Raw genomic sequence first — 16,106 nt, 5'->3', positions numbered from 1 at the left:
CGGCCGCCACCCACGAGCTTCTGCGCCTGCGCGGCTCGCCGTCCCGTGGGTAATCTCTGGGAGCGAGAGGAAGCCGGCGCGAGGTGCGGCTAGAGCGTCCTCTCCAACTCGTTTCCCCGGCGGCCTCCTGGGCTAGAGCGTCCTGACACAGCTCGGATGCTCGGCGCCCCGGCGGCTAGAGCGTCCTCACTCAGCTCGGATGCCCGGCGGCCCCGGCGGCTAGAGCGTCCTTCTCCTGGGGAGCCGCGTGTGACCTTCCCGCCCGCGGACCGATGCTGCTGGCGGCCGCTCGCCCCCTCTGGGGGCCGTGTCTCGGGCTTCAGGGCGCTGCGCTCCGTCTCGCCAGGTACCGCGGCCCGCCGAGGGCTGGAGGGTGGCAGGGTCGGGGCCCTCGGCCGGCAACTGAGGGTGCAGGTTGGGGGCGGCGTCCGCGCGCGGCGGGCGGTGTGCCCCCCGGACTCGTCGGGGCCCGGCGCAGGTGGGCGTCGCGAGGGCCCCCCGACTCCGCCGACTCCTTCGGGCTGCTGAGTGTGCTAGGGGAGGCCCCAGACGACCGTGCACAGGTCCCTGTCTCTCCCCGGGCCTCAGTTTCCCCCGCAGCCCCAGTGACGTGGTAGGTCTTCCGTCGCTGGGTCCGGCGTTGTGCCGCCCGAGGGCCCCAGATTCTGAGAGGCTTAGTGTAGCGGAATGCATTCACGTTACTGTCCTGCGCCCTTGGGCAGATAGTTTTTCCGACCCGGAAGCTAATGTTGCGGGTAGCCTGTCTGCAAATACTCGCGTGGATTTCTAAGGCTCGTTGAAGAATTTAAGGTAGCTGGGAAGTCCCCTTATCCTCGTGGACCCTGGAACCTGAGAACCCCGGGTTGGGACCAGGGAGCTAGACCTGAGCTCATAGCGCCTACCCGCCTTGTGTGTGTGTGCCACCCGCTTGTGCCAGTCTGACAGACTTGTTGGAATGGGGGGCTAGGCAACAGGTGCCCCGTGTCTGCGCTGTGAGGCTGATGAGATGCGGCGGCCATCGAATGGGGGAGGCCCTCGCCGGTGCACCCCTGGATAACGCGCCCAAGGAGTATCCCCCCAAGATCCAGCAGCTTGTCCAGGACATCGCCAGCCTCACACTCCTGGAAATCTCAGACCTCAACGAGCTCCTGAAGGTATCACAAGCCCAGGCCTGTGTCTTGTTCTTGGTATATTTGGGGAGCGTGGTAAATTGTCCGAAGCGTGCTCCCTGAGTATGAGGACTGTGTCGGGCTTGTTGTGTGGGTGTCTTCGAACGTGATGGGCAGTGACTGAGACTCTGCTCTCCCTTCTCCCTGCAGAAAACACTGAAGATCCAGGATGTTGGACTCATGCCGATGGGCGGCACGATGCCCGGAGCTGCCCCTGCTGCAGCAGCACCCCCCGAGGTGGGCGCGGGCCAGGGTCCCATGCAAAAAGGTTTTCCTCTGGTGCCACCATGTCGCGTGGCCAGATTTCTCTCATTGTCCCTCATCTTAAGCCTGCATCGGCCAACACATCCCGCAAAGCTGTGTGTGCTGGCTGTGGGCCACCTGCAGCGTCCTCGGGACCACCTTCCTGCCGAGGATGTGCAGATCCCTGCCCACGTGAAGACCGTGTTTCTTGTGGAGGGAAATTGGCGATAAGCCAAATAAGAAGAAAAAGAAAAATTTTATTGAATAGCAGAACATGATAAGTGCTGTGGGAAAAACGTAGGGAAGAAGCTTAAGGGGAGGGGAGGGTTACAATTTCCAGGGAGGCCATGATAAGGAGGTGGCACTGTAGGGGAGATTTGAGGAATACAGGAAGAGAGAGGGCTTTCCCAGCAGAGGGCCGGTGGGCACGAGAGCCGTGGGGCACGGCCAGGGCTGGAGCAGAGATGGGGGGGTGATGGGCAAGTTTGGGTCTCCACGACGAAACCAGCCGACCTGAAGCCACGCACTGATTTGTTATGTTTTTTGTTTGTTTCTGGTTTGGTGGGGGGATGTTGCACTTTCTGTTGGGAAAATTCCAAAATTATCAAGTACAAAGAACAATCTATGTACGTATCACTCAGCCTCGATAACGATTAAGGTTTTGCCGTGTTTACTTTGCTTGTCCCTTGAAGCTTAAGGCACGTGTCCGGTCTGTCCTTTCTCTTTGTGCTCCAGCACGTATCTCTAAACACAGAGGCGTTTTCTTAACGTAGCCACGAGCCATTTGTACGACAAACATCATCAACAGTGATTTTCTCGCTCAGTCTGTTCAGATTTAGCTAATGGTTCCAGACTTTATAGCAGCGGGTTTATTCCAGTCTAAACACTGTGTGTTGCATGTGGTCACTAGGTCCCTGCAGTCTGGCTCCCGTCCTCAGTCCCCTTTCCCTGGCCATCTTTTACTACGAAATCCAGGTCAGGGGTCCTGTGGGGTGTCCCACATCCCGGACGTGTCTGATGGTTCTAGTGGTATCAGCTCCACTCCTCCATCTGCTGCAAACTGGTAGCTTCATAGGCTGGTGAGATTCAGGCTGAACATTTGGGGCAAGGAGAGACGGAGTTCCTCTGAACTTTATTGTCGAAACTGGAACGCTTCTGAGAATGAAGGGATACTGTCAATAATTGGGGGGCGGGAGGCGCCTGGGGGGCTCAGATGGTTAAGCGTCTGCCTTCGGCTCAGGTCACAATCCTAAGAGTCTCGGGATTGAGCCCCTCATTGGGTTCCCTGCTCCGCGGGAAGCCTGCTTCTCCCTCTCCCCCTGCTGCTTCCCCTTGTGCTCTATCAAAAATAAAACCTTTTAAAAAATAGTAATTGGGGAGCAGATCTAAACCAGGACTGCCCCCTCCCAGGCTGCCGCGCCACGTGTCCCCTGCCCCGTGGGGGTGCTGTGTCTTCAGCTGTGACAGCAGGGCCTCTGTCAGCCTCGTCCTCCTGTCGTCGGTCACTCAGCGAAGGTGGGGCTGCGGCGGCCTGTCAGTCTATCATCCACACGGGGTTTGGCTGAGGATGACAATGGCACTGCTTTCCTGAAATGCTGTTGGATAAGAGCTGTTGCTGTCAGCCTGCCTGTCCCACAATTACAGCTTTGAAGGGATAAGGGAACTTGAGTGGGTGGGTGAGGGGAGGCAGATTCAGAACTGCCTCTGGGGAGAGGGCAGTGTTCTGGCCCGGGAGCCAGGTCTCAGCTGGGGAGTGTGGGAGGGAGGGAGGGAAGGCTCCACGCGGTTAGCCCCGAGCCCAGCAGGGCTGGTGCGCCTCCAGCTGGAGCTGCGGGCCTTGCTGGCCTTGCTTTGGGGCTTGGAGGTAACAGGACAAGGTGGCCCAGGAGCGATTGTGCCTACCGCACCCTGTGCTTTGTCTCTCCCTCTCCCAGGTAGCAGAAGAAGACATCCCCACACAAAAAGAACGGACACATTTCACTGTCCGCCTAACAGAGGCAAAGCCCGTGGACAAAGTGAAGCTGATCAAGGAAATCAAGAACTACATCCAGGGCATAAACCTCGTCCAGGTGAGCTCCGTGTGCCACACAGGCCTCCCCCTGCTGTCCCTACCATGCGAGCGGTTCTGGGACTGGCCCCTTCTGGGGCAGATAGGTTGCGGCCACCCAGGCCCCATTCCTGACTTTGCTCTGTGGCAGGCAAAGAAGCTGGTGGAGTCCCTGCCCCAGGAAATCAAGGCCAATGTCGCCAAGGCCGAGGCAGAGAAGATCAAGGCAGCCCTGGAGGCGGTGGGCGGCACCGTGGTTCTGGAGTAGGGCCAGCTCTGAGGACTGGTGGACAAGGGTCCCTGGGACCGGGGCGAGGCCCCCCTGTCTGGGACCTGCTGGTGGGAGCAGCCTCGGAACAGAACTGCGGCACTGGCACCCCTGGGCCAATTCCGTTCTGGGACGGGCGGATGGACCGGCTGAGCCTGGGGGCGTGGCTCCTGCGTGAGCACCAGGGAGACGGACTCTAGAACTTACCGCGGTCAACATGCACCCCCTGGTGGCAACTGAGAAAAATACATTGTTTGGGTACTGTGTGTGCAGAGTGGTGTATCTGGGTGGGCTGCCAGGTGGGTGGTGGGGAGCTGGCTAGGGTAGCCCCCTCATTCCCCAGTGGGATGTGTGGGGGTTGGTCAGCGACCTTTGGGTCCTTTGTGTGCAGGGGCCTGACCTCCCAGGGCTGGTGGCAGCACACCGGGGGTACGGGCAGCGCCCCTCCTGCTGGGGTGGCAGCAGCTGGCTGCTGCCAGATCATCACTGGGAGGTGGGTGTGGGGCACCTGTGGTGGTCTTTAGCAGACTGAGGTGAGCGGTGAGGCATGTGCCTGAGAATGGCAGGCCCCCGTGCCCCCTCCCTGGCCACGTTGGCAGAATGCAAGGACGGGGCTGTGGGACCAGAGAGGACATTGCGTCTATAGGATAGAACCCCTCAGGACAGGCCTGGGGAGCTGCTGTGTTCCCAGCGGGCCATGCCCCGCACCCAGAGAGTATGCTTCCTGCTGGACTCCTTGTAAGAAGGCTGCTCCCTGACCCAGAGAGCCCCGCTGGCCAAGTCTGGCCCGGACAGTCCCAGAGGGTTAATGATTCACCATCAGCGGATCTCTGGGCATGCCTTCCCTCAACAGGTGACTGCTGGGCCACCTGGGTGGGTACGGCTCGCCCAGTATTCTGCTGACCCAACTGCCTTTTCCTGGGGGAAGGGAGTGGTCTGAACTCAGGGACAGTCCTCAGCCTCGGCCTTCCCTTCCGCAGGTCACCTACAGAGTCCGCCTCATCTCTGAGCCCCTTTGTCTTTCCAGGGGAATTAGGGTGATGATGAGGACTCCCTTTCTCCCCTTCCCTCTTCCTGGGATGATGCGACCTCCTGCTCCATGCTGGACGGCCTGGGGGTGGCTGCTCAAAAGTGCAGCTGATGCCGTACCCCAGGGCCATCAGGCTATCAGGCCATCCCCGTTCTGCCTACCTTCCACCAGGCTAGGACAGTGCTTGGATGGTGATCGCTTGGTGCCCCCCACCTGACTTCACAGGCCCTGGTGGTCCCCCCCAGCTCCAGTGTTGACCTGCTCTGGTCTGTAGTTGGCCAATAAAGTGTCTCCAACCTGGCAGTAGGTGGGGCATGCCCTGAGTCCCTGGAGGCCACTTGGCCTTGGCCCCTGAGCTCAGCAAGGAAAGTAGAAGTAGATCTGCTGTGCATCCTGAGTTGCCCTGATGGCGCCCACACGAAACCTTACAGGTCCTGTCAGGTCCTGGTAGGAGTTAGCATACTGGGTCTTTGTCCAGGCTAACGAAACACGGAAGAGGGAGATCTGGAGCTGACCCCTGCCTCCTGCCCATTCCAGGGACCCTGGTGTCTACCTGGCCCCCCATGTGGCCTCTTGAGGACATGGGAATGCTGCAGTGCAGACAGGCCCCACCCGAGAGGCCTGGCCAGGCAGCCTTGTTCTCAAGACCTCGCCTGACCTCCCCATCTAAAACCTTGGGTTTATGCACAAGTAGTTATGATCCATTTGAGAATTTGGCTGGGGATCTTTTTGAGTTCGCTGACCTAGAGCTTGCAAAGTGCCACCTTTGTCTTAAAAAGTCGCCCCACACTTGGTGCATTTTCCAGGATTCCTCCACGCTTTGCTCTCCTCGAGCGTTTCCAGATCTTGAGGGAGTTCACAGATTGCAACGTGCTGTGCTGCCGCTCTTGACATTTCAGTTCTCAGATCTCTTCAGTTTCTGCTCCGAAGCTTCAGGGATCCGCCGTTCTCACCGGGGGGCAGTCCTCGGTCTGCACTGGGGCTTTCTCCCCTACGTGGGTTCAGGACCCTGTCTTGCTGATGTGACCAGAGAGAGGTGGCAGCCCCCACCCCGGGACCTTGCCCCTAGCTTTCTGGGCTGTCCCCTCCACTTGCCTTCTCTGAGATTAGCTTCTTTGTAGTCAGGAGCTGGTAACATTACCCTTGGGCTGACCAAAGATTCAGACATCTTGATTTATCTTGAATGAGACCTGGTTCTGGGCAGGTTTGGTGCTGGCTTGGGTCTCCGGAGTGGGCTTGAAGATGCTACTTACTCCCCATGGGACACTGGACAAGGCGGCCACTCCCCTGCAACCCACCAGTCTGTCAGCTCTGTTTCTTTAAACAAAGGGCTTAGGTATGAAAGCCATCTCACGTTTTCACATTTCCTTGCAGAGCTTTGGTGTCTCGCATCTTCTCTTTTTTTTAATGGAATTGTTTTTCCTAATTTCAGTTTGTTTATTGCTGATATAAAGAAATACAATTGACTTTTTTTTAAGTAACCTCTATGTCCAATGTGGGGCTTGAATTCAGAACCCCAGAATCCAGGAGTCACATGCTCTTGGAACTGAGCCAGCCAAGTGCCTCCTCTGGTTTCTTCTGGAAAATTGCTGTGACCCTTCCCCCACTGTGCCTGCCCCCGCCCCACCCCAGGCCCCAAGTTTCCATCTAGTCTACAGCTAGGGTCTTCTTTCCATCCTGCCCCTCTACTTCAGATCCAGCAGGATGCCTGTGTGGCCACCCCCCTCCACCACCTCCCAGGGTCCCCAGCATTTCTGGGCTGGACACCATCTCTGCAGCAGTTCCCCAGCTGATGACCTCAGGGGTCAGAGGCCTCCTGCAGTTCTAAAAGACAGAGTCCTTTGTCTCCGAGTGGCAGCTCTAAGTAAATAGGGAGGTTTGCTGGCCCATACTATGCCTCTGACACAGATAATTGCTGGGCGCTCAGCAGGCTCAGGGGACCCAGAGTTGTTTCCCCAATGCCCCTCACACTTCTTCCTTGCGTGGGGGTGGAGGGCTGCAGTGGCCAAGCTGGAACTGCAAGATATAGGTTCTTCCCTGGGGAAGGGGTCTCTGGCTCTGTCTTCTCTGGGCCCGTGTGGCCCTGCTGTAAAGTGGCCCTGGGGATTCAGATTTCCACTTTGCCCAGCTGGTGCATCTCCGGCTTAGGAGCATACTTCCACCTCCCGTTTGCTGGATGTTGGAATAAGAGTGGGGATCTGCACACATGTGGCTATCTCCGGCGGGCAGGCAGCCACTCCAGCTCCCAGGAGCCTGAACTCCCATGGCTCAGAACTTCCTGTCTCCTTGTCCACTTCCAGGATGGTTGTCTGGTCAGAGCACACCTGAGGCTGGACTTGGCTGGGAGCACCGGAGGGCCGCTAGTCTCCCCGAATTGTCTTTTGCCCCTAGTTTTTCTGTAATCTGCTGACTGGCCCCAAGAAGGTTTTCTGCCACCCCCTCCGGGTGCACGTGTCCCAGGGCTGACCCCCAGGGCCTGCGTGGCGGAGCCGGGACACTGGGTGCAAGGTCAGGGCCGCGGCTGGGGCGGGCTATTTCCAGGAGGCCGGCCTCCGGGAGTGGCAGGGACTGGCTGAGCGCCGAGGCCGCTCCTTGGCGGCGACCTTCGGAGACCTGCCCTAGGCGTGGGGGTGACCCTGCGGCGGCCGGAGCAGGGCGGGGTGGGGGGACGTGGAGCAGGCCACCCAGCAGGCTCCCTGGAGTCGGTAGGGGGGCTCCCCCCGCCACGCGCTAGCTAGCCCCTCGGGCACAGACGCAGGCGGCTCCGTTGCGGGGCCACCGCCGCTTTAAGGCGCGGTCCGCCCCCCGGCTCGAGGCGGGGTCTAGATGGCCCCGCCCCCCGGGCCGCGCGGGCGCATTGGCTGCGCGGGGCGCGGGTGGCGGGTGGCGCTTTGAACTCGGCGCCGGCGGCGGTGCGGGCCGGGGTCCGGGGCGGGAGTCGGGGTTCTGTCGGGGACCGGACGGAGGCCGGGTCCGGGGTGTGGGCAGCAGGAGCTGCACGTGGGCTGCCGGCGCTCCCGGGCGTCCGCGCTGCGGGCCATGGCGGCGGAGGCGCGCGTGTCGCGCTGGTACTTCGGGGGACTGGCCTCCTGCGGGGCCGCCTGCTGCACGCACCCGTTGGACCTACTCAAGGTGAGGGCGGCGCGGCCCGGGCGGGGCCGGGTGCGAGGGGCCGGGGGTTGGGGAGGGGGGAGGCGTGGGGCGCCACCCACGCCTGGGCACTGACCTGCCTGGCCCTGCCCTGGCCCTGGAAGGCCTGAGACTTGGGGCCGCCTTGTGGATCACTGACCCCGCCCGGAGACCCTGCCCACTCCGGGGTAGCGGTGCCTGTTGTTGGGGACCACGGGCCACGTTCCAGCCCCGGCTGTGCCCCATACTACCTGTGTGACCTTGGGCTAGTCGCTTGGCCTCTCTGAGCCAATTTCCATCCCGCAGTTTTGAGGACAGGAGTTCTGCCTGGTTTCGAGTTGAGGGGGTGGTTCTCTGGGGTGCACACCTGTTGGCTCTAGCACACCCAGGGCATAGACCAGGTGGCCACCCTGCCTGATGGGTACCCAGCACACAGTGAGGGAATGGGACACGTACCCTGGGCTACGTTCCCTGGGATCCCTGCTTTGGGCTGCTTCCTCCGGGACTGGGTTGGCACCTGGAAGCCGCAGGTCCTGCACCCACACAGGTCCTGCTCTGTGAGGGTGAGCAAGAAGCATTCACACTCATTTTACTTTTTTTTTTAAGGAAAAATGCTTATGGGGCAGTATGAGACAGAACTTCTCTTGTCTCCCAGGGCCAGGCCGGGGGGGGGGTGGTGCGGGGAGGGGGTTGTTTTCTGCCCCTTTCTCACTACAAAGAACAAAGAAGAAAGGGCTGATGGTGCCTGGTCGGCCCAGGAGGCCCTGCCCTGGGGAACCTGGGCTGTGGTCACATGGGACCCGTGGGCCAGGGGGGCAGCTCCCTGGCCACCTCTGTCCCTACCCCCACCCAAAGCAGCCTGACCCCCATACTCACTCCCTGGAAGGGATTGGCACCTTTGGCCCTGTTGACCCAAACCTCAGCCTCCAGCCAGGCCCCCACCCCAGCCCCTCCTCCACCTGAGGGTATGTTTCTTTCAGCAGCTTTTGTCCTAAATGAAGGGGGATTGACTTCTCTAGTAAAAATGCTCACCTCCAGTCTAGGCAGGATTAGCAGTCGTGGGGGCTGAAGGTGGTAGCCCCGTTGGCACACCTGAGACCTGGCTTGTCCTGGGAGAGGCCTGCAGGCTCCTAGTAGCCCCCAGGGCCTGAGAGGGGGTTAGGAGGAACAGGGCCAGGCCTGGAAGGTGCTGTGACCACCTGAGAGAGGAGGTGACAGTGAACTGAAAGGTGCTTCTTGTTTTGAGAAAGGAGGAGCCTCCCCTCGTGTCTGTTTTATTTTGCTTTCCTGATGCCCAGGCAGGTACTGTGCCATCTGCGCCATCTCCACCGTGGGGCCCTGGAGGGTTAGGCTCTGTGTCCGATTGTGGGTGAGCACAGCTTCTAGGGGCCCTTGGAGCGGCGCAGAGCCCCCTGTCCATTGTCCAAGGCTCCTTTGGGCATCACTGCCCCATACCCTGCCCCCCGGGTTCTGTATTACTGCAGAATGCTGCCAGGAGGGTCAAGGGCAGCAGGCAGCCACAGGACGCTGACTGCTGTCTGGCCCAGGGGGTACTCAGCCCTCTGCGGGGGTGGCAGCAGGGAGGACAGCCTTGGAGGCGGGCCTCCCTGGGAGGCCCTGGCTGAGCGTGTTGCCTCTCGACAGCGTGGCCACTGGAGAAATGATTTTACAGCTCTTTGATCTCTCCCTTTGCCCTCTGCCCTGGCTCAGTCCTCACAGCTGCTTCTCGCCTGGACAAGGGCTCCTTCCTGCATGGACACCTTGCCCCCAGGCCCAGTGCCCTCTTTCCTGTCCCACTGGCCTCTGTGGCTGAGTGGAGCACAAAGCCCTCTCCGTCCCCACCCACCTTCGCCGCCCTACCACCCAAGCCCCTGGGCGGGGACAGAGAAGGAAAGGAAAGGTACACCCACGGAGCTAAACTTAATCCTCATGGGGCGCCTCGGTGGCTCAGTTGGTTAAGCGACTGCCTTCGGCTCAGGTCATGATCCTGGAGTCCCGGGATCGAGTCCCGCGTCGGGCTCCCCGCTCGGCGGGGAGTCTGCTTCTCCCTCTGACCCTCTTCCCTCTCATGTGCTCTCTCTCTCATTCTCTCTCTCAAATAAATAAACTTCATCCTCGTAGCACACTGAGGGAAACTGAGGCAGGAGGGTCCGTAACCTGCCCGGGGGGGCCCAGCCAGAACACGAATGGGGCTGGACAGAGTGGGGCGTGTGGGGACAGACCCCAGGGCGGCCCTCCCAGCAGTGCCCTTTCCCCTCTCCCCCACCGGCTCCCAGTATCTCTTCCAAGCCCACCACGTTTCTTCAGCCTGTCTCTGAGTCCCCACAACGCCTGATCCCTCTCGAGAAGTGGCATGGCTAAGAAATGGGGCTCTGGAGTCACCCTGTGGGGTCTACACCCGGCCTCAGTGTCCTCATCAGAATGGGACTGATGACCCCCACTCCTGCAGCAGGTGCTGTGAGGACTCCGACACATAGGTGAACTATTTCTCACAGGTCTGGTGGGCTCACGTGTCAGCCGGCATTGTCCCTTGTAAAGCAAAATAGTGTGGAATATTTTGGTTGGTGCCAGGTGTGGGCATGGAGTCCCATCTACACCCAGCTGGGCACCCTTAGGAGACCTCTGTGTCTCCCTGTGCCTCAGTTTCCCGTCTCTAAACTGGGGTGCTGAGAGGAGCCAGCCCATGGGGTCTTCGTGTGGGTATAAAAGTGGCAGATGGTGGGAAAGGGCTCGGAGCAGAGCCGGGCTGGGTGGGCCCTGCGGCAGGGCCCTGTGTGAGCAGCTGTGCCCCGACAGGTGCATCTGCAGACGCAGCAGGAGGTGAAGCTGCGCATGACGGGCATGGCCCTGCAGGTGGTGCGCTCCGACGGCATCCTGGCACTCTACAACGGCCTGAGTGCCTCCCTGTGCAGACAGGTGCCTCCGGGGCTCCCCACTCCCGGGACAGTGGGTGGCTATGACTCCCGGGAGGGCGCTTCTGCCTCTCAGCTCCCCCCCCCCCCCCGCCCCGCGAGGTAAGGGCTTCCCTAAGTCCCCCGCCCCGCGAGGTAAGGGCTTCCCTAAGTCCTGGTCGCAGAGCCCATGCAGGTAGAGGGAAAGACTGGTGTCCCTGGTCTGGACTCAGATGCACTGTGGGTGCCCCGTGGGCATGGGAGTTACTTTGTGCTCCTTTTCAAGGCTGGGTAGGAGAAAGGAACCACACGGCCCCAGGAGTTGGCAGGGTGTGGTGGCCTGGGATGTGCTTCTGCCTTCCATGGGGCCAGCCCTGCTCTCACAGCTGGCTCAAGACCTCCCCTTAGACATGGGGAAACTGAGCCCGGGGAGGGAAACTCTGATCTCAACCAGCCCCGGGTTTGTGAATTGGCTCAGTCACTTGCTGACCATGTGGCCTTGGGAGGGTCCTTCACTGGCCCCATGGCCCATTTGGTGATGATTTTAAACCAGAAGGGCTGGGGTGGGGAGGGCCGACATGCCCAGCAGGATTCTCCCACCTGCAGCCTCTGAGCTGGGCCCCTTTTCCCCCAGATGACCTACTCCCTGACTCGGTTCGCCATCTATGAGACCGTGCGGGACCACATGGCGAAGGGCAGTGAGGGGCCCCTGCCCTTCTACAAGAAGGTGTTGCTGGGCTCCATCAGCGGTGAGCTGCCAGCTGGGCCAGGGAGGGTGGGCGCAGGCGGACATTGCCAGTCATCACATGTTGGCTCTGGGGTCTGTCGCCCCAGGTTGCATTGGAGGCTTCGTGGGGACTCCCGCAGATATGGTCAATGTCAGGTCAGTGTGTGCCCCCACCCAAGGCCAGGGTCTTTCCCGACTCCTGACAGGGCGGGGGGCTTACTTGCTGGGGTCTGCGGTGTGTTCAGCCTGGAGCAAGCACTCGGACCTTGGGGGCCTGGACACGGGGGCCTGGGGGGCAGGCCAGGGTGAGCCCCAAAGCCTGCCAGCTTCTGTGTGGGTCATATTTGGCCCCCTGCCGCACCCCTGAGCCTGTGGTTGTTTCAGGATGCAGAATGACATGAAGCTGCCCCCGAATCAGCGCCGCAAGTGAGTAGCGGGCAAGTTCTGCTCTTGGTTGGCGGGGAGGGGGGGGGGGGGGGCCTGGGGGGGGGGTGCGTGCAGAGCAGGAAGACCTGAGCGGCTCTGCCAGTCCCCGGCTGGGAGCCCCAAGAGGCCTTGTTGCCTGTGGTGTCACCTGGAGCAGGCAGAGGCTGCTGACAGCGCTCTCGTCCGCCTGGAGTCAGGAGGGCCTCTGGGTTCTTTCCTGGTAGGGGAATCTGGGATGGAGGCTGGCTACTTTCCCCCCATTTCTGATATCTTGTACTTGTTCACAGGAAGGATGGTTTACAAGCTTAAGTGAGGGGGTTTGGGCCTTTAAACAAGTTTGGGGGCTGGGATTTTTTTTTTTTTTAATGGTAAAAATACCATTTTTCATGAAGTCTAAGATCCTATTGATTCCAAGGCTGCCTATGGACGGACGCCCTAGCTAGGGAGCAGACATTGGCTACAGTCCAGGGGTAAAACAGGGCTCCAGGCAGGCCCCCACCCTCTCACCCTGAGGACCAGCCCGCAGACAGACCCAGCCTTGGCGGGGTGGGGGGGGTCTTCCGGCACTGTTGTCCCCTGACCCCTGTGGCAGCTGCATGGCTGGCCCCGGGGAGGACCCTCCCCTGTGGGCCAGTGGGCAGGGAGGGCCTCACCCCGGCCCCTTGTCTGTCCCTGGCAGCTACGCCCATGCCGTGGATGGCTTGTACCGGGTGGCCCGAGAAGGTAAGAGGAGCAGGCCCTTTGGGGGGTCCAAGGAGGCAGAGGGGCCTGGGGAGTATTGTGCAGGACATGGGGGGAGGCCTGAGGCGTGTGGCTGGGCGCCTGACCTCCGTTCTCTGGCAGAGGGTCTGAAGAAGCTGTTTTCGGGCGCGAGCATGGCATCCAGTCGAGGGATGCTTGTCACCGTGGGCCAGGTGGGGCTTCTGCTGGCGGTGGGCCTCCTGGGGCAGCATCTGGGGGGCCCGCCCTCAGCCCCTGGAGAGGTGGTGGAGGAAGGCAGTGGGCATGGACCACAGGTGGGGGCTGGGGAGGTTGGTAGGCCCCTCCCAGTCCGGGCCTCCCCCGTCTGCCCGGTCACAGTAACTGGAGGTGACCTGCAGAGCAGGCACTTGGTCAGTCCTGGTGATGTCCCTGTGGGCCCCTGTCTACCCTTCCTGGGGCTGGGGGCCATCCCACAGGCCCTGCTCACCCCTCCCCCGACAGCTGTCCTGCTACGATCAGGCCAAGCAGCTGGTCCTCAGCACTGGGTACCTGTCTGATGGTGTCCTCACTCACTTTGTCGCCAGCTTCATCGCGGTGAGTGCTGGGCCTGGCCGTTGTGGGAGGCTCGGGAAGGGGAGGCTGAGTAGTCTTGGGAGCTGACGGTGCCCAGGACAAGGCCGGGGCTCAGAAGGCAGGAGGCTGTGGGCAGGTGTGGCGGATGTCCCTCTGGGGCTGCATACGTATGTAGGCACTGAGGCCCTGGTTCCCAAGCTGGGATGGTTCCTAGTGCCCCCCAGCAGCCCAGGGCCCTACAGCCCTGAGGATGCCTCCAGGGATCCGGGCCAGGGCTTCTATGGGGGTGGGTCTGTGGGGGAGGATGACGGGTGCCCCCGTACTCTGCCTGGCAGGCCCATTGGTGATAAGCCCCCCTCCCCACAGGGTGGGTGTGCCACGATCCTGTGCCAGCCCCTGGATGTGCTGAAGACGCGTCTCATGAACTCCAAGGGCGAGTATCAGGTGAGTGGGGGCTGCAGGCACTGTCCCCCTCAAGAGTACAGGCCTGGGGGCCGGCATGGGGGACCAGGGAGGGGTCCCCACACTGCTATTATCAGGCTCCAGGCTCCATGGCTGCGTGAGCCCGTGTCCCTGTCCTGGCATGTGGACGAGGCTTTCTTCCCCCTCCACGAGCACATTCTCCCCAGTTGCTGTTCCCAGCCAGCCATGGAGCCGCCCTTGGCCCTTTTTTAAAGACTTTATTTTTTTTTAAGTAGGCTCCACGCCCAACGTGGAGCTTGAACTCACAACCCAAGAGTCGCAGGCTCTACGGACGGAGCCAGCCAGGCGCCCCCCTGTGTGTTTTATTCATTTATTTTTTAAGATTATTTATTTATTTAAGAATGAGAGAGAGAGCACGAGAGGGAAGAGGGTCAGAGGGAGAAGCAGACTCCCCGCTGAGCAGGGAGCCCGATGTGGGACTCGATCCACCTGAGCCGAAGGCAGCAGCCCAGCCAGCTGAGCCACCCAGGCGCCCCCCTGTGTGTTTTAAATCTGATTCCTTGGTGTTCACAGAGGCGGCCTGTTCACTGTAGTCAGTGAAAGTCAGTGAGCTGCCGCATTCTAATGGGCAGGCCCAGAACTCGGCTGACCCGCATGGCCACTTCTGTGTCTCTGCGTGCCCTGCTCCTCTTCCCAGCCCCCCACATGCTGTGGGTGCCCGGCGGTTCCCCTCTGCCTGCTTCTGGTTTTGCTGTGTCAGCAGGCGGGGTGGCCTTGAGCTTCTCGGCTGCTCGCTTCTCCGGCTGTCATGACCTTTGACCGGTCCAGGCTGCTCACTGCACAGGGCCCCTGGCTAGTGCTGGGGGAGGGGCGTGTTATTTGTACCCTGCAAGTAAAATGCAGCTTTTTTTATTGCTTTACTTTGTGTTTTCTGCAGGGTGTTCTCCACTGCGCAGTAGAGACAGCAAAGCTCGGGCCACTGGCCTTTTACAAGGTTGGGCTGGGCGGGGCTGGGCGGGGCTGGGCGGGGCTGGGCGGGGGCTGGGGGGGGGGGCTGGGGGGCTGGGGCGGAGCCAGGGGCATGGTGGGAGGGGCCTGTGGCTGCAGGGGCGGGGTAGGGGCCAGCTGGGGCGGGGTCCGTACTGCTACCCCGACCCCCGACCCCCGTGGCTGTGGGGGCGGGGCCCTCTCTGGGCTCCCTTCACTTCCTGTTTTCTCTGTCTCGGCCCAGGGCCTCCTTCCTGCAGGCATCCGCCTCATGCCGCACACCGTGCTCACGTTTGTGTTTCTGGAACAGCTCCGCAAACACTTCGGCATCAAAGTGCTTTCCTGATGGGCCGGGGAGCGGGCTGAGCGCGGCCCCGGTGCCCTCCTCCCTCCTCCCGGGCTGGGACCTCCACCCTGGCCTTCCCCAGCAGGCTCCTGCCCACACCTGGGCCTGGGCTCGTTCCAGTGAGCTTGTCCTCTCCGCCTCCTGCCTGCCCACCCCAGGCTCTCCCCACCTGGTATTCCGGCGGCCCCGCTCCCGCACACTAATGACTCAGAGGGGAGGTGTCCGGGCCCTGGGTTCTGTTTGCTCTCCTCCCTGAGTAGTCGGTTAACACAAGGTGGGCTGTCCAGACTTTCTAGAGTCTGGGGCCCTCAGCACCATCTTCCAGCAGCTTCCATCAAGGAGCTGGGTGGCCGCGGAGAGGGGTGCAGACCCCCAGCATGGCTCACCAAACTAGGTGTGTCCACGTGCCCTTTTATTTCTGGAGAGGGACCATAGCTTTTCTGACATTCTCAAAGGTAGCTGTGCCCCTGGAGCTCCCGGGCCCCGGGCAGACGGCACCATGCAGAATCAGCCTGCCCAGGAGGGAGGGTGATCACATGGCCCGCGGGCACCAGGTCCAGCCAGCCCCCTGCTGCTTCAACAAGTAGTTTTGCCAAAAGCTCTCAAAGCCAGGAGCCTGCTGCTGCTTCAGGGAGCGTGGGGTACACATGGCGTCCCCGCCTCCCACAGCTCCCAGGCAGAGGCAGGCTGCAGGGTGTCCTCGGGCCTGCTCCGTGTGGATGGTGGCGTCTGCCCACGGCCAAGACCCAGATGCCCGCGCCTGAGTTCTGCTGCCAGAGCAGCCCGACCCCCCAACCCCAGCAGGGGTGCTCTGCAGGGGTGTTAATAAAGGACCGTGAAGTGCTCCACGTCTGGCATCTGCGTGTCGGCTGCTGTGCTGTCCGAGGGCCACAGGACCTGCTCTGCACCCTCTGAGGAGGGCTGTCCCATTCTGGGGGGCAAGGTTGAGGGTCCAGAGGGAGAAAGAAGCCCCAGCCCTGACCGGATACGTTGGGGTGGACTGTGGGCAGAGGAACTGGGGGGGGGCAAAATCAGGGGAGGAGAGGGGACGGGGTGGGCAAGATGTGCACGTTGGGGGTCTGGATCCAAGTTACCATGGACCCCTGAGCCCCCCTTCTCAGCAGGCACCTGGGCGCTACAAGACG

The 16,106-nt window shown here is 61.4% G+C and overlaps 2 protein-coding genes across 2 annotated transcripts; both read left to right on the top strand.

Moving 5' to 3' along the window:
- Positions 1-166: 166 nt before the first annotated feature.
- MRPL12 (mitochondrial ribosomal protein L12) lies at positions 167-3,993 on the top strand. The gene is made up of 5 exons (XM_025859993.2): positions 167-346; positions 968-1,154; positions 1,320-1,406; positions 3,347-3,481; positions 3,611-3,993. The coding sequence occupies exons 1-5, from the start codon at positions 273-275 to the stop codon at positions 3,725-3,727; spliced, it is 600 nt and encodes a 199-aa protein (XP_025715778.1). The 5' UTR covers positions 167-272; the 3' UTR covers positions 3,728-3,993.
- Positions 3,994-7,572: 3,579 nt separating this feature from the next.
- On the top strand, positions 7,573-15,818 carry SLC25A10 (solute carrier family 25 member 10). The gene is made up of 11 exons (XM_025859873.2): positions 7,573-7,889; positions 10,683-10,802; positions 11,412-11,526; positions 11,612-11,660; positions 11,889-11,930; positions 12,610-12,653; positions 12,774-12,844; positions 13,134-13,226; positions 13,572-13,649; positions 14,566-14,622; positions 14,860-15,818. Exons 1-11 carry the CDS (start codon positions 7,797-7,799, stop codon positions 14,959-14,961), a joined length of 864 nt encoding a protein of 287 aa, XP_025715658.1. The 5' UTR covers positions 7,573-7,796; the 3' UTR covers positions 14,962-15,818.
- The last annotated feature ends 288 nt before the right edge of the window (positions 15,819-16,106 follow it).

The sequence above is a fragment of the Callorhinus ursinus genome, unplaced genomic scaffold, assembly GCF_003265705.2.
Source record: "Callorhinus ursinus isolate GAN/ISIS: 27379988/994484 unplaced genomic scaffold, GSC_fseal_2.0 scaffold68, whole genome shotgun sequence".
NCBI classification, from domain to species: Eukaryota; Metazoa; Chordata; class Mammalia; order Carnivora; family Otariidae; genus Callorhinus; species Callorhinus ursinus.
The sequence above is the reverse complement of the archived record's forward strand: the minus strand, read 5'-3'. Positions and strand labels throughout refer to the sequence as shown.

Bases quoted from the DNA above. Each gene is read 5' to 3' on its own strand.
- MRPL12 (XM_025859993.2), top strand. From the start codon at position 273: ATGCTGCTGGCGGCCGCTCGCCCCCTCTGGGGGCCGTGTCTCGGGCTT. The intron at 347-967 runs GTACCGCGGCCC...ATGGGGGGCTAG, and splicing joins GCTGCGCTCCGTCTCGCCAG to GCAACAGGTGCCCCGTGTCT. The intron at 1,155-1,319 runs GTATCACAAGCC...TTCTCCCTGCAG, and splicing joins ACCTCAACGAGCTCCTGAAG to AAAACACTGAAGATCCAGGA.
- SLC25A10 (XM_025859873.2), top strand. From the start codon at position 7,797: ATGGCGGCGGAGGCGCGCGTGTCGCGCTGGTACTTCGGGGGACTGGCC. The intron at 7,890-10,682 runs GTGAGGGCGGCG...GTGCCCCGACAG, and splicing joins ACCCGTTGGACCTACTCAAG to GTGCATCTGCAGACGCAGCA. The intron at 12,845-13,133 runs GTGGGGCTTCTG...CTCCCCCGACAG, and splicing joins TGCTTGTCACCGTGGGCCAG to CTGTCCTGCTACGATCAGGC.